The 22,880-nt window shown below is 37.2% G+C and overlaps 1 protein-coding gene across 1 annotated transcript in view; it reads left to right on the top strand.

Moving 5' to 3' along the window:
• The first annotated feature begins 1,983 nt into the window (after nucleotides 1–1,983).
• The window catches only part of LOC114694621 (mitochondrial import inner membrane translocase subunit Tim23-like), a 126,777-nt gene continuing 105,880 nt past the window's right edge, over nucleotides 1,984–22,880 (top strand). Inside the window, exon 1 of the mRNA XM_037202334.1 lies at nucleotides 1,984–2,091. Within this exon, the coding sequence (XP_037058229.1) occupies nucleotides 1,984–2,091 (108 nt within the window). The remainder of the gene's footprint in view (nucleotides 2,092–22,880) is intronic.

The following is a 22,880-nucleotide window of genomic DNA, read 5'->3' on the forward strand; positions in this document are numbered from 1 at the left end:
GTGAGGTAACCCAGACTCAGAAAGACAAATATGGTATGTACTCACTCATAGGAGGATGCTAGATGTGGAACAAGAAGTGTACTCTTAATATATAATATTAAATGAGATTGACCAATCTCCGAAAAAAAGTGCATGTTCTCCCCTATGCAGATTCTAGTTCATTATACATACAGGTATATATGTAAACAAATGTGCCTGTGGGTACAGTATAACATGTAGAAAGGAGAATAAGCAAGGGAACACTAAGTGAAGGGGAGAGAGAGACTGCAGGCGGAGGCCACAGGAATCATGAAATAGAATGGAAAGCTAATTACTTTTCTAGTTTTATCCCTGTTTTGAACTTTTGTTTATATATGGTTAAATGCATAATATTGGTAGTGAAAGTGTAAATTCTTAGCTATGGCTCTGGGCTTCAGAATATCTGTTCTAACTGTTCAGAAGTTCATTGAGATGTATTTACTTTGTTGTGTTTGGGCAAGTGCTTGTTGGAGTGGCTATGTTAATCTAGCTGTGTGGTGTTTTTTTTTATTTGCAAGTTTTTTACTATAAAATGATTTTTAATATAAATGAGCCTATGACTCAACAGAGTATGTGAACCAAAGGAAATAGAAGTTTCCCATTACAACACTTAGCCTCTGTGTGACTGGTCATGTGGTGGTTTGAATGAGAAATGTCCCCCATAGGCTCTGGGTCCTCAGCTGGTGGTGCTGTTTCAGAGGTTATGAAACCATTAGGAGGTGGAGGCTTGTTGGAGGAAGCACATCAGTTGAGGGAGATCTTTGGGAGTGGATAGCATCACTCTACTTCCAGCTTACTCTCTCTACTTTCTGAGTGTGGTTGACGATGTGATTTCCCCTTCTGGACACCTACATCTGTACCTATTCCACCATTATGGACTCTCAGTCAGGAATCACAAACTAAAATAAACCTTCCCATTAGTTGCTTTCAGTCATGGTTTTGTTGTTTTTTTGTTTGCTGTTTTTCAAAGAAGCAGGAAGTAACTAAGATAGTTATTTAATCTCAATGTGTCTTTGTTTCCAAAATGTATGATGCTAACAGTGTCTTCATTTCTCCAAAAGTGCCACATTGGGAAGCAATTTAGGATACTTGAGAGAAAATACTATTCAAGGATAATATTGTAGAGGGCTTACGATGTGCCTGGTACTTTTTGCATCATCTTTCATTTATTCTTTTTAAGGACTTTATAAAATGAGATTCATCCCTTTCTTGATTTCACATGGGAGGAGATAAAATTTGAGACATGAAGCAATTTGCTTCAAGTCACACACCTTGTAAGTGATACCAGTGGACCCTTTTCTGCAGTGCGATAACATCTCCTTATGGCTTTGTAAAACACCACTCAGACATGAACAGCCTTATCAAGGATGGTCGATGGAGAGAGTCTAAAGTTGGAGAAGTCAGCATCGTCAGATCATTTTTCTTCAAGTAGATTAGAATGGATGCTATGGAAGGGCACACTCAGAGCGGCTTTAGGTGTCAGTAGAGAGGACACAAAATCCAACCATGAAGTCTAACAGCTTTGCCGTCTTCAGACTTGGTGCTCTACAGTCAGACTATCAAGGCAAATTTGTGTCATCCTGATTTACAATTTAAAAGCTGCTTCAGCCTTACTACGCTTGGCTAAGCTGCTTTAAGGCAGCAAATGGCCCTCTCTCTGGTGCCAATGTGTTTGCTGAGTGTGGCAGCTGTGGATGACTTCTGATATAGGACACATTCAGTGTGAGTGCGGCCACGGTTCCCTGCTTTCCTGAGCACTCACCTTTAATCTAGGGATATAAGAGAGCTGTACTGTTTGCTAAAGCAGTAAAAGGTTTGCATTTGCTTTAACAAGGATATTGCAGCCCCACTTTTGCTGCCCCAGCAGCATGTGCTGTTATGGCTAGGGTCCAGATGAGATGTAGAGCAGGAAGAACAGCAGCCCAGGGATTCCAGCCTGATCCCAGAAGCCAGGGATAACTGGAGATGGTCGTGAGTTCTCAGAACCCTGAGTGCTTTCACCTGAGCATCCTGGCGCACCCTGCAGAACAGCACTTCCAGACTCTAAAAGACAGAATCGACGTGGACACGGAGGTATTCTTTTCTGAGACAACTGGGAGCTTTTGTAAGATTCTCAGTGACGTTCATGACCATTGTTAACTTAAAAAAAAAGTAACAGCTAGCAGTTTAGTCTAAAATCCAGACTTAAAAATGAAATTGATTCTAATCCAACTAGAATAGATAACTGTTTTCAAAATCTCTTCACAGCAAAGGCATGAAACACATGGTTTTCAGCCACTCACCCCCACTTACCCATGAAACACACGGTTTTCAGCCACTCACCCCCACTTACCCATGAAACACACGGTTTTCAGACACTCACCCCCACTTACCCACCCACTTACCTCTGAAACACACGGTTTTCAGACACTCACCCCCACTTACCCATGAAACACACGGTTTTCAGCCACTCACCCCTACTTACCCATGAAACACACGGTTTTCAGACACTCACCCCCACTTACCCATGAAACACGGTTTTCAGCCACTCACTCCCTCTTACCTACTGGAGTTCCTGAAGCCTTTTCATGTATTTACTTTAGTTATAATCTCTATGGTGACGGCAGTCGAGTGGCCAGGGAAGAGCACTTAGGAGGCAGCCACTATGTTGCTATGGAATTTTATAATTTCTGAACTAATCAATATGGTTCCTCTGCTCTTTCCTCCTTAGTTTTACACTTTAACCCTTTCATCACTTTTTTTTTGTTGTTGCTTTATTGCTATCCTCTGTCCAGCCTTTTAATATCCTCCTTGCTCTGTGGAGATGGACCCAGAGCTTTGCTTAGTGTTCAACTAGTTAATGAACATAGGAATCTCACCTTTGGCTCTCATGCCATCCATGGCCAGGCACTGCACTGTGGAGTTTACCACCAGGCTCCTGTGGGTCTTGCTCTAGGAGACTCATTACAGCTGTGGTGACTTAGGACATGTGCACTGCTTGCTTTTGTCAACTTGACAAGAACTAGCCACCTGAGGAAACAGGAGGCTGATTGAGGAATTATCCCTATCAGATTGGCCTCTGGGAAGTCTGTGAGATATTTTCTTGATTTGGGAGGGCTCTCAGCCACTGTGGTGATACCTTTCCCTGGCATGTGCTTCTGTTGTTGGGGCATCCCTGCCGGAATTGCAGCTGGCAGGGAAAGTAACCATGAAGAGGTGAGAATGAAAACTTGGTACAGCCTGACTTGGTCAGTCAGACTGGATCAAAACTTCTACACAGTCTGACCCCATGGTTTTGATTTTCTTACATATTTAAACACAGTAAACTTTGGGGGAAAGGTCTCCATGTGACAATTCTCATAACAAAGCTTCAGGAGTAGCTAGAACAAAATTCCTTTGCAAAGTAGCAAAGCGCCATGGCTTTCACAGTAAGAATGAATTCTGTTGCTGGATAAACAAAGCTCAGGGCCTAAAGAAAGGATATGTAATAATCATGAGGATAGATTCTACTGATGGAGGATGCAAAGTACATGGGGCCTTATTCATAAGAATGGAAACCATTCACTGAGAGGCTAAGTTCAGGATAAGGGTCTATGCAATGCCCAGGATTTGGGGTATTCAGGGAAGTTGGTTCCTTAGAATAGCAAAAAGATCACTGGGTTGTCAGACATTTATTTCCTTCCTTTGAAGAAAATAGGCCTGCGTGTGTAACAAGCTGGGTTCCTCCAATGCTTCCTTTAAGCTGAGCCTCTGACCCTTGTTTATATAAGAAAACAGCCTGAGCAAGTCTGTAACCAGTGTCCCTCCATGGCCTCTGCTTCAGCTCCTGCCTCCAAGTTCCTTACATTTCTGCCTTGGCTTTCCTCAGTTAGGAACTATAACCTGTAAGTTAAATATAAGCCCTCTCTTCCCCAAGTTGATTTTGGTGAGAAATATTACAATGGGAAGCAGAATAGAACTGCACATATTAATGTTACTTTGATGGGTAGAGGGTACTATGAAGTTAAATCAATAAACAAAGTGGAAACAGAATTTAATTTTCTCATAATTCCTCAATCCCCAAGAGCTGTGTTTACACAGATTTTAAAAAATTCCAGTGTATATATGAAGTTCTTGCGGGAGATTTCTCACTCACCTTCTTTATGCTCTGAAGGTACAATAGTCCTCTCTCAGCCATAGTTCCAGTTTCCATGGTTTCAGTGACCCAATGTCTGCTGCTGTCTGAAAACATCGAATTAAATATTTCAGAAATAAACAATCCATCCATTTTGAGCTGTATCCTATTCTGAGTAGCTTGATGAAATCACAAGCCATCCTGTTGTTTCCTACTCATGGCATGACTCATCCCTTTGTCCATCATAATCATGCTGTTAATACCACCCGTTGGTATCTGGACTAGGAACTCTACAATTCCAGCCCAGGGCTTGTATTAAAGGAGCCTTACACAATAGTCCGATGTTTTGTTAGGCTGTCTGTGCCATTCAACCCGCATCATCTTATGTTACATCATTTTAAGAAGGTAGAGTAGCTTGGTTCTTAAATCTCACCCAAAGGCTGAATATGCTAAATGCTTTGTTGTCAGACTATGGTGCTATGTGGATGCGGTAGGACCATTTAGGAGATGAAATCCGGTGGAAGTTAGTCAGGCTGTTGAATGGCTACCCTTGAAGCGGACAGTGTGATGCTGGCTCCCCTATACCTCTACTTCCTGACTCTCATGAGATGACTAGATCTCCACCATGATATTCTTCTTTGTCATATGCCCAGAGATGACAGAGCTGAATGATCATGGGCTGAAATCTCTAAAACTGAGGCAAAAACAAACATTGCCTACTTGAAGATATTTTTTCTCACATATTTGTAAGGTTAATGGAAGGTAACTCCAACAGTAAGAACAATACAATAGGAGAGAGAAAGAGTGTGAGAGAAAGTCATGGAGAAAAAAGTCATATCCATGCTACTCTTTTATTATTAGTCATTTTGTTAGTCTCTAAACCGTGTATGATATTTAATAGATATTACCATGGCAAACACAGAAGGTTCTAGGGATCATTACTATCAGTTGTTGAGGGCTTTTGAATGTATCCCTCATGAATAAAGTGGAGCATGTTAACTTCCTCAGGTTCACACAATTCTTAATGTGTCCAGGAAATGGCAATGAACATGGATGGTTTGTTCTAGTTCTTATTCTAACATTATTTTTCCTGTTTGACTTTTTCTGTGCTCTTTTTCTATGCAATTCAAGAATATTTAAATATAAAACATCTGGTAAGTAAGCACAGTCAAAAGTGGATAAAACAGAAGAGGTCTGATATTATCAGAACATTTTAACTTGGAGCAGGACATGAAGGCACATATCTGCTGTTCCAGCTCTTAGGTAGGGAGAATGACTGAGGCAGGAGTTCCTCTTCTACTTCAAGTCTAGCCTGGGCTACATAGTGAGTTCAAGGCTGTCTTATGATCAACAGCAAAATTCTGCCACAAAAATCCACCATCAAATTAATCATTAAAAGTACTTGGGATTTGCGGCTCAGTTTTTAAATATATTTGGGGTTGACTGTTTTATAAAGATGGAGAATTATGCCTAACAACATTAAAAAACTGAGGGACTTCTAGCAACAACTTAGATATCTGGGCCTGTGTATTCCTTGCCTCAAATAGCAACCAGTTGGTAACTCAATACTGTAAAATTGAGGCTAGAAGTCTCTAATCTGCCTCAATGCTAACTTTCTGAATTTCTTCTCCTTTGTATCTAGGTAGTCATAGATTAATTAATAGACAGCCAAACCTTGGAAAGCACTGTTACAAAGTATAATGAACGTTAATTAGATAAAAAAATGTTCATGCTGTGACTGCAGAGTTTGGAAGATTGAGAGGAACTTTAGTGTTTCTCTTTCCTCACATATAAAACTGAAACAATTTTAGTGACATTTTAGATGTATGGCTGTGTCACATGTGCGTGTGTCCTTGTGCATGTAGGCTTCTGTATCTGTGTGAAGGTGGGAGTCAGAGGTGGATATCAGCAATCTTATTCACTGCCACCTTAATTTATTCCTGTATATACAACAAAATAAAGTATAAAAAAATAAAACTATCACATTAGAGTTGAAAAAGATAAACAACAGAAGGAAAGAAGCCCAAGAGAAGGCATAAGAATCGAGAGTCCCCCTCTTGCACACTCGGGAATCTCACTGGATTCCCTAGAGGCCAAAGGCGGAGAGATTGTGTTGGGGCTGTTTCTGGTTTGTTTCCTTTGCTTCTCGTGTGAGGAGATGGAAATTCCACACGAAGCCCTCACTCTGCACTTTCAAAATGGTCAGGAAGATGGAAAGGAGATCATGTGTTTAACCTGCAGATGCTCAGCAGCTGGGGCCTCTCCAAGAGGCTTGGGATGCATTAAGGATGTCTGAATTTCTGCCTAAAACTATTCACCCTTCTGTCTTTTCAGAGTAAAGTTGGGAGCCCTCATCCCTGACCTTAGTGAAGGGACACATTTCTCGGGCTGTGTATTACAAGAATATGGTATACAATTTGCTTGGTGCTCTGATGTTCAGGATCCTAATTGAAGAGCTCTCAGTAAGAATCAAAAATCCAAACTGCATGAATGTCTGAGAACCATGCTTATTAGCTTTTCACTTTTAGGTCTGTAAAAGGACTTAAACAGAGACTCTAAGACGATGATGGGGACATTCTATCTACAAAGCTACTTTTTCCAATGTGTTGGTATGTTATATATTTTTGTCACTATTCAAAATTGTACAAAAGCCAGTCTAATTATTTTACTATGTGCATTATTAAACTTGAAAAAAATGGCAGGGAAGCCAGCCTATTATCTCTGTGATGTTGGAAATGCTCACACATCTTGTAAAATAGTTAAAATATTTCATGGGAATATTTTGAGTGTACTAAGGTTTACAGATATAGCATAATAAACTCTGTCTTTACCTTTGATTATTGAGATGAATTATAAAACATCTTGAGCTCCATGAGTGCTGATGAAGTCCTATTCAGTGCATCCACAAAGTAGGGGTTTGTTCCACCAGAAGCGGACAAAGGACAAACATTTGAAACTATGTTTTCTCAAACATGATTGCTCATTTTAAAATCATACACACCAATCACTGACTTCTTTGTTATTTAACCAGTGGTTTCTGATCTGCTCATGCAAGTTTCAATGTGTGGAGATGGATGGCGCTGTTACTTGTCAGCCTTCCTATGTAGGCTGCCAGTTGTTCCAGTCTTCTTGGCACTGTGCTGGTACTGTCCTAGATCCTTCTTACAATGTGAAACGCCTCCCTTTTCTCAGAAAAGTGAGGAAGATAGGAGAGAAATTATTACATAGTGTCCTCCAAACTAGGGGTTGAGCCAACAGTGTTCTTTACGTTAAATGCGCATGGATGGTCCTGTTATAGATCCTGCATCTATTATATCCATTCTCTGCTTTCCCCTGGTCACCAGTGCCACTAGCCATCAGGTACAGATCATAGCAACTATGATAAAACGTGATTTTAAGTGTATGGCAGGTATGTGTATGTCAACGTCTGTCTTTGACTTTACCTGTGGATTAAATTGGCCTTTGTACTGACATAGTGCCATTTTAAAGTTCAAGACTATAATATGCAAGGTTTTCTAAGTGTGGCATACTTTCTAAAATCAAAGAGAATGATTAAACCTTTTACCTCTGGACCCCACTCACTCCTCAGTCTGAGGACTGTGCTCGAGGGAACGGACTGCCAATCTGAGCAGTGAAGGAGCAAGACGTTCCAGGCAGAGGAAGCATGGCAGCTTCCCACATGAACAAAGGAGAGAAGGGAAGGATGCTGCTTTGTCTTCCCTGATGATGTCGACCTTCAAGTCATTTCAGCAAGAACCAGATGCAAGGCAAGTGAACATGAAAGACCCATTAAATTAAGTTGCTATAAAACTGATCAAAGCAGGGGGACCACCTTTCTTCCTCGCACAATTGCTATAATGCACAGAAGTTAAATTGGATGATGTCTGACAATTCATCAATCTCAAGAGCTATCAGAAGATGTGCGTTTACTCTATTCCACCATCACTACAGAGCTGTGGGAACATGTGATGCTGTTTCTTTTCAATACTTCATCAAAACATCTTCATTAGTCCATGTGGAAGAAATGAATAAACAATTGATGTTGCCACAGAAAACAGTGGGAGAGAAAGCAAGACACCCTCTTCTGATGCACAGAACAGGTATCTTGTCATTGTGAGACTGAGAGTTACATACACTGATTACCTACTGGGAATGGCCAGCTCAACTGGGGAGTGGATGGTGATAAGTACTGGTAATGTGAGGAAAGAGAGCACTGATAACTTTTGGAATGAGGGAGTCTTTACTTGAGGTTTATGCTGGGTTCCCATTCTCTGGTAACACTGGGCTGTGTGAGGTTTTCAGGAGGTTTACACCTTAAGAGAGAGTGTCTGGCCAAAGTAGAGAATGATTTCTGTGCCCTAAAAGTCAGGGGTCAGATTCAAAACATATGCTGGCTGACACGTTTTCAGGTAAGGTAGAAAAATCGATCTGGAAGAGAGCATTTCTTAGAATAGCATAATTCAGCTATCCTCTTACAAACTCCTCAGAGACACATTTGTAAGACTGTCCTTTAGCATTTCACTTGGTTTTATTGCCATAGTGTCTGCACAGAAGTTTCTAGTTATGCTAGTTGTAAGCTCTACAGAGAATCTCATAAAAAGAAAGATTTCTCAGTTACATCTCTGGACTTAAGTTTTCCTGTTTAAATTTCTTGCTAACAGTGTGCCAAATTTCTAAGGTAGTTTTAGTTCATAAGCAAGAATTAAAAAATTAAGGGCTCTCAAAATTTTAAGTACAAATTTTACATGGCCATATTATGAGAAATCATATACAATTTCAGCTAATTTTAGGCCATTTTGAATTTATATGAAAAAAGCTTTCAGAATTACGTGGCAGATACATAGATGGTAGTTTTGTTTGTATTTTGTTTATTTGTGTATGTGTGTCTGTGGTGTGTTTTTTTTTGTGTGTGTGTGTGTGTGTGGACATGCCACAGCACGTCTTTGAAGGTCAGAGGACAGCTCTGTGGAGCAGTTCTCTCTTTCCACCTTTTACGTGGGTTTTCCTTTACCTGCAGAACTGTTGTCCCAGCCCTTGTCTTTAGTTTCTTCACTTAGTTTTTTTCCATGTTCACAGAAGATATGGTGGGGAACTGAATTTGACATTGCAGTATTTTTAGTGTTAAAGTTAAATTTTATATAAAACCAAAGGTTTGTAGTAGTGATAATTTGTTTTACATATATTTAAGGCATGGTTGTTGGCTTTCCTATACCGACATCTATTACAAAGCACATTTGAATAATTATGAGTTTTTAAACATACAAGTAGTCCAAATATTTATGCTTATTCCATGGTGTTACAGTCACAAAAGCATATTATGTATAATTAATTAGTGACGTCATCGTCAGCACCTTTGAGATAGCATGAATAGACTCTAGTCTCCTCAGGACGGAATTTCCCAGCTGAAGTGGTTACATATGTCATTGTTTGAGCTGTGACACCCCAGGAATGAGGCTACTGACTGAGGACCACATATTTACAACAGGTTTTGAAAGTTTCCAAAACATTGATACTAACTTTACTCTTTTCTTTAAGATTACTCTGCTTGTAAAAGTTGATTCCCTGAAACTGTAATTTTCTGAAAAACTTATCTAAAGAAAAACAAAACAGACAGGCCTAGTAAATTAAATTAAAAGATGAAACCAATATAGAACAGCTAAGATACTATGAAAAATAAGTGTAAATAGGGTCCCTTAAAATTGTTAGCATGCAATGGGCAGAATCATTAAAAACAGAATGGAAGTTCCTCAAAAATTTTAAAATAGAAGTATTTTATAATCCAACAATCTCAATACTAGATAAATATCCAAAGGAAATGAAATTTGTATGTTAAAGAGACACCTCCTCTCCATATTTATTGCAGACTATGTACAATATCTAAGAAATATAAACAACATAAGAGTCCATCAACCAATGAATGGATAATATAAGTGTGATAAATATGCATAACATAATACTATTCATCCATAAAAAAGATAAAGTATTGTAATTGGCCAAAACATGAAAGGAGCTAAATACATCGGGCTGAGTGAAATAAGCAAAACATAGTACAGAAATAGATATGATAGGATGAAAGGGTAGATTAATGCACCTACTTTTAAAGAGCAACAACTTGTTTAAAAATGTTTTACATTGCTATGGATTTTAGTTTACTGATAGAAATTTAGCATTGATTTTGTTATTATATATATATATATATATATATATATATATATATATATTTACTCTCATTTAAGGTATTATGTTTATGTAACTCATTTAAATTGTAAACGATAATTAAGAAATAAAGATTAATAATTATTTTTATATGATAGTCAAACTTATAGTCATGTTAAGTTTTCTACATATACAGAGATATAATTCAATTAGGTAGGTAATCTTCAACCACTTCAAAGACCTACAAAATATGGCATTCAAAATGTTTTAAAAACTTAGACTTTCTTGGACAATGAGACATGTCTGTTCCTGGCAGCACTGATTTACTTCCAAGAAAAAGATGGGCATTGAAGACAATCCATATGGAGTTTATCTTCTTCTTGGCAAAAATAGCCATTTGGGCAAGAAACTGTTCTTGCCTGGACTGCTTGACAAAATGTTGTATTGCCTGGACATGGAGGGCCCATAGAAAGGTGACCACTGAACTTTGCAAGACGAGATGGTCCTTCAGGTTCCTGCTTCACAGAAGAAATTGCCAGACATTCTACAGGACACAGAAAGAAGTGACTGAGAGACTCTAGGCCTATAGGCTGAATAAGGATGGGAATGGCCCAAAGTTTCATAGGAACTTTGGATGACTGTTCAGGCAGGAAACTGTCTCTGTCAATCTAGATTTTCCTGTTTACTTAGATAATATTATATCCTTCTGAGGTCTTTGATGTAGTTGAAGACTAGATAGTTATAATTATATATTTTTTGGTTATGATAAAAATAAATTAGACATGAAACTTTAGACTCACAAATATAGGATAGATAGAATATTTTCTTTAATTTTGCCAAATACAAATAGACTAGGTATTATAACTGTAGTTCTTGCTTTGATAACTGTTTTGTTATATGTAATTTTACTTTGCTAAAGTTAAACTCTTCTTATTTGATTAGACAGAAAAGGGAAGGTGCTGTGGGAAGTTCTGTATGCTGTTAATGTATTGCTCTGATTGGTTGATAAATAAAAATCTGATTGGCCAGTAGCCAGGCAGGAAGTATAGATGGGATAAACAGACAAGGAGAATTCTGGGAAGAGGAAGGCTGAGTCAGGAGACACTAGCCTCCTATCCAGGGAGCAGCAGGAAATGGTACAAAGGTAAAGCCATGGAACACATGGCAACATATAGATTAACATAAATGGGCTGAGTTTAAGTGTAAGAGCTAGTCAGTGTAGGCCTGAGCTGATGGCTGAGCAGTTTTAATTAATATAAACCTCTGTGTGTTTACTTGGGTCTGAGTGGCTGCAGACTGGGCGGGACACAGGAAAACTTTCAGCTACAGAAGCAGGTAGGGCAAAAACTACACAGTTAAATTAAGTTGTGGAATCCAAACAGTGAATCTCCTAGCAGCTGAGAGTAGAGTGATGACCACTAGAGTGGTTAATGTGGGAGAGAGGGGAAAGGCTCATCAATGGCTCCTAAATTACAGCTGAACAGGAGTAAAAAGATTCATTATACAGTTGCACAGTACGGTGACTATATAAAGTGAAAACACACTGTGCATTTAAAACAGCTACATGAAAGGTTTTGAATATTCTTTTGTACCAGAGCAAAATGATAAATATGTAAGGAGATAGATATATTAACTGAATTTGAACATTATATAATATAAACACACATGGAAACAACACATGTCCCATAAATATGTACAACTTTAATAAGTATAAATGTAAACACCTAAGGCCAACTGGAGAATATGCCACCTACATAATTTAAATACTTAAATTGATAAGGATTAAAATAGGTTCATTTTTAGCTGACAAAGTATTGTAAAAATACCATTTTTTGTACACATAGTATTTAATGAGTATTACTATAAGATACAACTAGTTGACTTTACCTACTAACTACTTTCAGAATTATTTGATTTTTCAAGAGTAAATGATATAGAGCAATCTATAATTTCAATAAATACCTACTCTTTTACTTCATATTAGAACAGTATCTATATGTATTATTATTTACTATATTGAGGTTTTTGTTTGCTTGATTTTCCAAAAAAAAAAAAAAAAACCCAGGTTATTTCATCTTCAAGCCAGGCTGAGGTATCTCTCCCCATATTTCATCTTCAGATGCAGCTGAAGATTGGGTGCTGCCAGTAACTGGAATCATTCTTATTTTTTCGAGCCTGTTTTTGAGCTGGATTAAGTATTTCATGTTTTCACCTTTGACTCTGATTCTGACCTGTTTAACCTCTTTGATATAGTTGTCATTTGGTTTTCTGGGTCTTTTTTGAGTATATTTCTAAGTAGGCTAGGAGTTGTCCTTCGGACTCCAGTACTTTCTGTGACTACTGCTGAGGGGCTGGGGTCCGACCTGGGTGATTGGGGCAAACTGTCATTAGACTTGCTTTTTTCTTCTTTGCTGAAATCCAAACTAAATAAAGCAAATGCTATCTATCTCATTAGGTATATCAACTTTAAAGCAGTGCTCTTTGTCCCAGGCCTCGGAATTCTTCGGGGGAATAAGGAATCCATTTGGGGCCTGAATTAAAAATCAATAGACTGTCCCTAAATGTCAGAAGCAAACAATGAAACTCCATTACAAGCTTTAAGTCATAATTTCCAACTTGTGTAAGTCTAGAATATTTACAGTATTGTTCTAGGGTGCAGCCTTCCACACATAGACACACACAGAGGAGTTAGGAAAGTTAATTGCTGGCTTAAAAGTCAACACAGACGTCCCAGATTCATTAATATCACTATATGAAAATGCTATTTGCATGTGCTTAATGCAGGCAGAACAGAATTTTAAAAATGTTGTGATTTACTCATCACAACTAACAGCCCCAATTAAGTAGAAGTTTCTGAATCAAAAACAAAATTAGTGTTGACAACCAAAGTGTTGTCAAACAAAAACAAGATTAATGATTTTTTTTAAGATTTATTTTAACTAGTGTATGTGTGTGTCTGTGTGGGGCATGTGTGCTCAATTGTGCCATAGTGACCAGAGGTGCTAAATCCCCCTGGAGCTATAGTTAAGCACAGTTGTAAGCTGCATAATGTGGTACTGGGAACCAAACTTAGGTCCTCTTTGAGAACAGTTTTATACACTTTTAACCACTAAACCCATTAAACCGTCTGCCAGCTCATGAATTTCTTAGCCATTGATAGATACGTGTCAAGTTCTATTGGCATATTTAACTAAATGTTGATAGTTGCTAATATATTTCATTATGTGAACTCAGTCTCATTCAACTTATGGATAGATTTTGATTTCAATTAAAGGATTCAAACATATTGTTGAAATAAGTGTTTCATTATGCTGTCTGGATTAGTCTCAATCTCCTGGGCTCTCTTAAATATCTTGGACTATACACATGTCCATTGTGTGGTGCACATGCATATTAATTTCTAGCAAATGTTAGAAATTTAGGAAGAATATACTTCTTAAAAAGGATAAAACTTAGCTGGGCAGTGGTGGCACATACCTTTAATCCCAGCACTCAGGAGGCAGAGCCAGGCAGATCTCTGTGAGTTCAAGGCCAGCCTGGACTACAGAGCAATATCCAGAATAGGCACCAGGCACCAAAACTACACAGAGAAACCCTGTCTCAGACAAAAAAGAAGGATAAAACTTAATATAAACTACAATCTATAAAATATTTGTGGAAGCTGCCACTCAGTATAAGATTTTATTTTCTTTAAAAATAATAAAAATTTAAAACAAGAGAATGACTGTGAACAGTAAGCATAATTCCAATAAATACCTGTGTTATTTCTGTTGTTTTAGTCATAGTAAAATGATTTTCAATGTGAATAATTAGTAGATTATTTTGGTGTTGTGTTGGGACAGGCTCTCATTCAGCCCACACTGACTTCAAGTTCACTATGACTTTGAATTCATGGTGGTCCTGCCTCCAAAGTACTCAGGTTAAAGGTGTTTGCCACTGTGCCGGGCTTTAAAAATGCAGTTCTCTGAGTTAGAGAGATTGTTCAGTGGGTAGAGGCACCGTCTCCGAGTTTGATCCCGGAACCCCCATGGTAGAAGGGAGGAACAGCTGCCCGTGCTTTTCCTCTCCACGTGAGCTGTGGCAGGAGGGAACTTCTAATGTGAAAATGAATGTTGAAAGCATCACATCTCTTAAAACCTACTTTGTAGCAGACTGAAGCCGAAGGATCATTTTGAACTCGAGCTCAGGACCAGTCTGGTCAGACAGCAAAACCCTGTTTTGAAATAAATAAGTACAAGTAAATAAATAAATAAACATAAAGAAGCGATTTTCTTCTAGTGGTCCATTTTTCATTTTATGGTACTCAAGTCCCATATTCTTAAATATTGGTGCATAAAAATACAGGATAAAGAAAATTTGCTTCCAATGCAGTAATTTAAAAGGCTTCTGCAATATTTCTAGGTTGTGTTTTAGGATTGTATATTGATATGAAGATGAATTTCTCCATTTTATCTATTATGTTCTTGGGCATTTAGCATGGAAAAGAAGAATGAGAAATACATTTGTTCAGAATGAGTTACATAAGATACACAGGTCAGCAGAAGTGAAGCAGGCAGGCAGGCTGTTTGGAATGGTACCAACTATTGTCTGTGAATTAGTCTGTTGCTTAACAAAGGGTTAAGCCTCACATTGATCTGGAAAGGACAAAGAACTGTGAATACTCTGCAGCCATCTCTTCTCTATGTGTATAAACTGTGTGCTGAGCAGAACTGAGTTCTTCATGAAACACTTTTATGAAGAAGGAAACGCCACTTTCAGCTTCCTGCTACTGACTTGCAATTATATCATATCAAGATGGGGAAAACTGATTTTCTTACCTTTTCATGTGATATACTTTTAGTAGATCTAGTAAATACTAAGTAGATAAAAATGGATTAGTAGTGATTGAATGATGTACAAAGCACCCCAATTAGATACGTATCTAGATATTATTAACCTGTCTATGAAATACAGCTTTATCATTTTGTTCATTCTGCTGTGTGTTCTTCCAAAGTCCCATACGTCTGTCTTAGGTTAGTATTTCTAAACAAGTTTTGATTTTTACATGCTTTTGAAATTTATATTAATAGAACTGTACTGTATTTTTCTTCTATGATTAATTTTAGTTCAGCATTAAATCACTGTGACTTGTATTTTGACATATATAGGTTTAACTCATTTTTTCACTGCTGTTGAGTTTATCAAGTAATTATACAAAGCTTGTAATTCACCCTTTAATTGATGAGCGTGTGGATGGTGCCATAGTTCCAGTCTCCAAAAGGCCTGCACACTGTACTCTATGTTGGGGACAGCAGGAGCTGGTGGAACCTAAGAGATGCAGGGTCTTCGGGTCATGGGGAGAATGCCCTCAAAAAGGATTGTGGGGGTTTTGTATCCTATTCACTCCTGGTTTTGTTTCCTGGCCCTGAGATGGTAGAATGAACTCTGCTCCTTCTTGCCTTGCTGTGCTGTTTTACCACAGGCCCAGACGGGGCCAACCAATGATGGAACCACAAGAGAGCCAAGCACACCCTTTTCCCTTTATAGATCATCTCAGGCAGGTTGTAGTTCTGACAGAAAGCTTGCTAAAAATGAATTTCCTTCTTATGCCAAAAGTAATGCTGCAAATATTCTTTTCCTTTTGGTGTATTTGTCAACAATTTTTCCAGGAGGGTACGAGGGTAGGAGTGGGGTTATAAAGGGTGAGATAGGTGCATCTTTAATGTGATGATATGATATCAAGCTTTCACTTAAAATCTGTTAACACTAAAGCTCACTGTTGATAATACCCGTTGTCTTTGAATTTTCCACAATACTGTTTGAAATGGAAGGCTTAATTTTATTTTCTTGATGGTTGGTAAGCTGCCTTTTTAGTGAATGGAAGTTAAATTCCATTGAAAGCTTTTTTTCTGCATCAGTGAAAATAATACAGTATTGTTCTGCTGTAATCTATTTATCTGCTGTGTTTTATTAGTTAATTTATAACTACGAGAGAGACCCGAGCTGATCATGAAACATTATACTTCCCATATAATCACTGGATTTGTTTGCTAATGCCTTGTTTTTAAGCTCTGGTCATGGCTGTTCTTGTTCTTTGCTGCACTGTCCTTGATTTGTTTTTTGTTTCAGTGCTGAGAGTAACACTCAGGCCCTGTGAACACCAGGCAAACACTCTGTCACTGAGTTGAGCTACATCTCTAGTCTCCATTGTCAAATTTTTGTATCAAGGCTCTACTAGTCTCTTAAATGAATTTGGGTTTTAATATTTGCTGTTATTATAATAACTGCAAAAGATGAAAATAGTGTAAGTTTGTAGAATTTGTTAGGTAGTATCTTGTTTGTATCCCCTTCATGGAGTAAGTCTGGGATTCAGAGTCCCCTTATCTAATTATTACAGAATTATTCAAAATTTATGTTTTTTAACACATCAATTTCTAGTTGATTTTAAGTGTCTCAGAATTTTCTCCATTTCCCTTTAGTTTTAAATAAAGTTGTTAGAGCATCCAATTATATATTTAATCTCAATAGCTGAAATCACATATGCTTCATTTTTACATTTATGTATACTCCCTTAACTAACATTACCCAGAGTTTTGTCAAGATTATTAATTGAATATATTTTTGCTCTACTGATATTCTCTATAGTACTTTAATTTTCTGATTCATTCTCTTTTGCTTTTGTTTTCTTATTCTCACTAGTACTCTCCTTTTAACTAATTCAGTTATTTTTCTAATTACTCAACTGAATATTTAGCTCATTTTCTTCTCAGAATTACTTTTAATTACTTTTTAATAATGTGATCATGTTAATGCTACAATTTTTTTACCCCAAACTTCTTAATTTGACCACATAAGTTTTGAAATGGAATATTCTAAAACTTCCATCATGATATCTGTGATGACTTACATTGACAATCAATTTGACAGGATCTAGAGTTATTGAAAAAACAAATGTCTGAAGGATTTTTGAGTATAGACTAATTGAAGTGAAAGAATTGCCCTAAATGTGGGAGATGTCATTCCATGGCTAAGGTGCTACTCCATGAATGAGAAAATTGCCGAGCACCGACACTCACCTGATTCCTGACTGTGGATGGAATGTGATCAGCTGCCTCACACTCCTGCCACTGTGGTGCATTGTACCCTGAAACCGGAATCCAACATGATCCTTTCCTTTCTCGAGTTTCTTTTTCAGGAATTCCCTACAGCAACAAGTGAGTAACTAATAACATTCTTTTTTGATAGATTTGTGATTCAGATATCAGGCTTGTGATTTTTAATGTTATAACTGTATCATCAAAAGTAGTTTAGATATTAAAATATTTTGAGTTTTGTTTGGATTGCTTGCCCGGCATAAACTTCATTTTCAAGAATTAGTATATCTGTCCTGAAAAGTATGGATTATTCTTCAGTTCTTGGTTTTAAAAGAAAAGGCTTAATTTTTCCAGTTGGAAATAAGTAAAGAAATTTTCTTCCTTTCTCCTCCCCCCACCAAATTAGCTTTATGAAACTTGCTAATTACAAATAAGTTTCTCAATTCTCAAGAGTAAGTGTACATTACTCTAGATTGGTCTTTAATCAGAATCAGGGATATCTTTCTCAAGGAAAGGGATGGATACCATCTTTGATATACAGACATCTGGGAGGCAGCATCCTCTATCCAGGTATAGGTAGGAGGGCAGGAGCCTAATTTGAGGAACTCTTTGCTCCAACTTGCAAAACTACCAACTACTTAAAGGATATGAGGAGTTTGTTCTTTCCTTGGACCAGGTCAATTTCCATATCTTTACATTATCAATTTCTACTTGATCTGGTCACTGTAGTGGTTTGAATAAGAATGGCTCCCATAAGCTCATAAATTTGAATGCTTGGTCATTAAGGAGTGGCACTACCTAGGAGAGATTAGGAGGTGTGGTCTTTGTTGGAGTATGTGTGGTCTTATTGGAGGAAGTATGTCACTGGGGTTGGGGTTTGGGATTTCAAACCCCAAGCCAAGCCCAGTGTCTCTCTCTCTTCTTGGAACTCTAAGCAACTTTTACAGGACCATGTCTGCCTCTGTGCCACCATACAACAGCCATGCTGATAATGGACTGAACCTCTGAAACTATAAACCAGCCCCATTTAAATGCTTTCCTTTATAGGAGTTGCTGTGGTTATGGCATCTCTTCACAGCAATAGCAATAGAACATTGATTAAGACAATCACTGTATTTTAATATTGTAATTTTAATTAACATTATTATTCTTGAAACAATACAGGACTAAACTATATTTACACAGCATTTACATTGTATTAGATAGTATAAATAACATAGAGATGAGTTAAAGTGTATGGATGAGTACAAGGTACATGAAATGCTGTGCCAGTTGGCATGAGGGCTTGAGTATTCACAGACTTCAGCGTTAGTAAAGGTCTCCAGATACTTTAATTTTTTCCATATTTTACATGTTTTTAAATCTTCATTTTTTTGCACTTTTCCCCTTTCACTTTCTTTTGAATCTATTGGCTTTCTTTCTGCTAGTATTGAAGTTATGTCCTCTACAGTGTGCTGGCAGTCACATTAATGATTTCAACATGTGTTTTTAACAAAACTAGATCTAAAATTGAATATTTTTGCATTAATCCAAAAATATGATTTGTGAAATATTTTAATTTACATTACTCTTCTGACTCATAAGGTCTTGTCTGGGTTTTATTTATCTTTCTATATTGTGCTCCTAAACATTTATTGTATAGTGTAGAATTGACCAAGCTGAGATTTTTGTGGCTACTGTTATTCTTTCTGTGCCTCTGTTTTATCAGGAAATGATTTTACTTTCTGTCTGAGGGAGGGAAATTCTGTAAATGTTCCATAGTAAGGTGTTAGTGGCTGCATTAAACTATTTCTTTTTAGTTTGAAAAATAGTTATACTGACATATAATATAAATTGATAATATTTTTATATGTATGAGATAGGTGCTCTAAAGACAGTATTCTATCATGTGATACAAGTACATGAGGCATAATCTAGATATTCAGAATGGAGCAATTGGCAGGTATTCCCAAATATAAAAGAACTCAGATAATACAAACCTGATAAGGCAATATTAGGGAGAAAAAGGGGTTGGTTGATCCTGAGCCGAACCATGAAATTAAATAGATGTAGGGGTGAATGTATCATGGAAAAATGACCAGGGCACAGTGGCTTCAATGAAATACTAAGTTGAGCACACTAGAGTTAGAGCAGTGACCATGTGACACACTGAGCTAGTGCAGCTAAACTTCTAAGAGATCAGAGTATTTAGGAAAGAGCTGAGATTCTTTTTCAGAAAAATGGAAATTGACAAATATAGAAAAAAATGGTTATAAAAACTAAATAATGGCAAATGGATTTTTTTGTGTCTCATTTTTGCCTTTAACTTTGGCAGCTTTCTTAAGAAATAAAATTTATTGTGGCAAAGAAGAATTGATTTGTAATACAACTATTGTTTTCTATTATGTCAGCTAAGTAAATTAAATTGAATGTTTTCTTAGAGTGTGCCTTACTTACTATCTTATTTTCACAAAAAGCTTATTCTCTTTACTTTATCAACTAGTTTTTTTGTGTGTGTGTTGAATGAAACTTGAGAAAAAGTCACTAAATATTAATTAAAAATAGTTATTTCCATATAATTAGATTTAGAGTTAATTTTAGCCTTACCATTTTTCTCAGAATTATTTAAAAATTTAAATTATGAACAAGAGTCAATGTATAAACAATTATTTTAAAGAAAATTAATGTGATGAGATTAGTAATTGAATGTATTAATATACCTTTAAATTAAAAATTAAAGACAGAAGATTTTCCTCTGTAAGTTTTTGTTTTGCCCCACAGTGTCTATATGGAACAAATTTTCTGAGCTTAATGGGGCTTTAGCTGGTCATTGCTTCTCCTTGTATCTAGAGTTGCAAGCACAGCTGTGATTGACAGGGATATTGATTCATGCTCCTGTCCTCTGGGTTTGCCTTCTTCTCATAACTGCTATTGATGTCTACAGCTCTTGTGCCCACTTACAGATGCTTCCCCTGCAATCCTTTCACCTACTTTTCTTAACTCCTCCAGTAGCTCTTCCATCCTTATTTGAGAAAGGTCTAGGAACCTCTAAAATCTGAATCTCAAATATCTTCAATTCTTGTCTGGGCTGAATCCATGGCTAAGGGAAATGTGTCCTGCTGCTGTCTGTGCATTTTTGCATCATCTCTATAATTTAAAAAGATGAATAAGTTAAACTTGATATGTTATAAAAGTGCATGTTTTTAATAACCTATAAATAAAATTATTCCTATAAACTTCTCAGCTGGCTCAACTAGAAAAAGAAATATAGATTTTAATGTCAAGGCCAATTTTGTTTGCTTCCATTTGTCTACTTTCCAAAGTTCAATAATTGGCACGTGTTTTCATCTCTTGATTTTCATTTTTTTTACATCTGTAAAGTGAAGATTATAATGGCTATGTCATAGTATTTTCTTGAGAATTCAGTGTGCTGATATGTGAAATATATATCCTTATTATTAGTTTTGAACTTGTAAATCTAAAGTTGAGTTCCTTTGCAAACTATTAATAAAAACTAAGTGAAAGTAGGTAATTTTTTATTTTTTAGATTTATCTATTTTTATGCATGAGTGTTTTGTCTTCATTTATGTATGTGTACCATGTGTATGCCTGGTTCCTTGAGAAGTCAGAAGAGGGCATCACATTGCCTGGAACTGGAGTTACAGATGATTGTGAATAACCATATTGATTCTGGGAACTGAACCCAGGTCCTCTGCAAGAGCATTACATGCTCTTAAGTACTGAGCCATCTCTCTAGCCCCTAAGTAATTTATTTTATTCTTTAACTGTTTTTAACTTCTACTGCAATGTTGAATTTTTTTTTTTTAGGTTTAGGCTAATAACCTACATTCTAATTGAAAATGAATATGCATGTGGACTTATGGCCAGTTATAATTCTCTTTTGTAGATGGAAGAAGCAAGACAAGGAAGACTATCCCTCTACTTCAGTATTTTTCATGGTAAATTTCCCTCTTCTGTAGCTATCTCCATCAGTAACCATATAAGTACATAGAGAGACAGTTTGCTATAATGGTTAAGAATAAAGAATTCCCTCCCATAAGTGAGCCTAGACCTCATGAATTGCTCCTCTGTCTGTACCTGAGTGTGTACTGACTCTGTCATATTCAGGCCTTTTCAGGTGGCTGTAGCTGCTGTGAGCTCATAAATGCCACGGCCATATCATGTTCCCAAGACAGCATTTCCTGACCCTCCTCCCTACTTTCTGGTTCTTACATTCTTTCAGTCTGATTTCCTACAACGTTCCTTGAGCCCTGGATGGGTGATATGGATGTTTCATTTAACCATCACTTGTTTCCAGTACCTTTGCTAACCATGGATCTTTGCATTAACCAGTGTTTAGTGCAAAGAGTAACTTATTTGATCAAGGCCTAGGATAGTACTAGTATATGGGTGTAAAACATAAGTATTTAGAAGGCAATTGGACAGTAAGTGTCCATTTAGTTAAAAAAAAGTAGTAGGTTCACATCTAGTGCCTATGACTTCCCTAGTCATGGGCCTTTGACCAGGTCCACAGCATGAACTTTTTCCTATGGAATGGGCTTTAGAATCAATTGGAAATTACTTCTTTGCTCCAAAAACAATTACACCACTGTTGCACCAGTAAGTACCCTTTGCCTGGCCTGTTGGTATTGTGAAAAGTCCAAAGGTGAGAAAGACCATTGTTAACTTCTCTTGTTCAGCTGCCGCGTAGCATCTTTTGGCACTATGAAGGTTAGCCAGCGGAAGGGAAGCTTCTGTTGCTCTTGCTCTTTCAGCATGGCTTCTCTGTGTTCCACAACCAAGGTGTGTAATGTCTTCAGCAATCTGCTCTCACTCTCCAGTTTTGGTGGGCAACCAAATACAATCAAGTTCTAATTTTTTTGTTTTGTAGTCTCCTCATGTTTATAGTCATAGATTCATGCTGCTCTCAGCTTTGGTTAGGGAAGCTTATTATTACAGTGGATGGTGGTTAATGCAGACATTCGGAACTATTTAACATGCTGAGAATAAGGCAGTGTGAGTGCTGAGCTCACACTGTGAGGGGACTTATGTATCACCTTTTCCCCCTCTCTGGAGGATAAGGAGGGGTACAGTGTGATGCTGTACGATATACATGACATGCTATCATGCACAGGAGCTCACATCAGCTCTGCTTACTGGCATAAGATATGCATATTATGAATATTGTCGAAGAAGTCTTCCTTTAGGCTTTCATCATTCTTCACAGTTACAAAGCATCCACAGAGCAAGAAACACTGAAGTGAAGGATGGTTTTATTGTTATGATATTCAGTCTGCAAAAGAGAATTGTACGTGACCAGAACTACACATTCCTCTTCAATATGAACATTCCTCTTCCATAATTAAGTGCCCAATGGAAGTGAAAGATAATTGATAACCCCTAAGGGCATGCAGAGGAATTCATCTGCAAAAGTCTATGTGAATCCATGTTCATTGTTTCACTATTCATGATAGTCAAGATATGGAATGAGTCTAGATCTCCATCAACAGCTGAATGAAGAGTGAAATTTTATTCAGCTATAAAGAAGAATGAAATAATGA

The sequence above is a fragment of the Peromyscus leucopus genome, chromosome 2 (genome assembly GCF_004664715.2).
Source record: "Peromyscus leucopus breed LL Stock chromosome 2, UCI_PerLeu_2.1, whole genome shotgun sequence".
NCBI classification, from domain to species: domain Eukaryota; kingdom Metazoa; phylum Chordata; class Mammalia; order Rodentia; family Cricetidae; genus Peromyscus; species Peromyscus leucopus.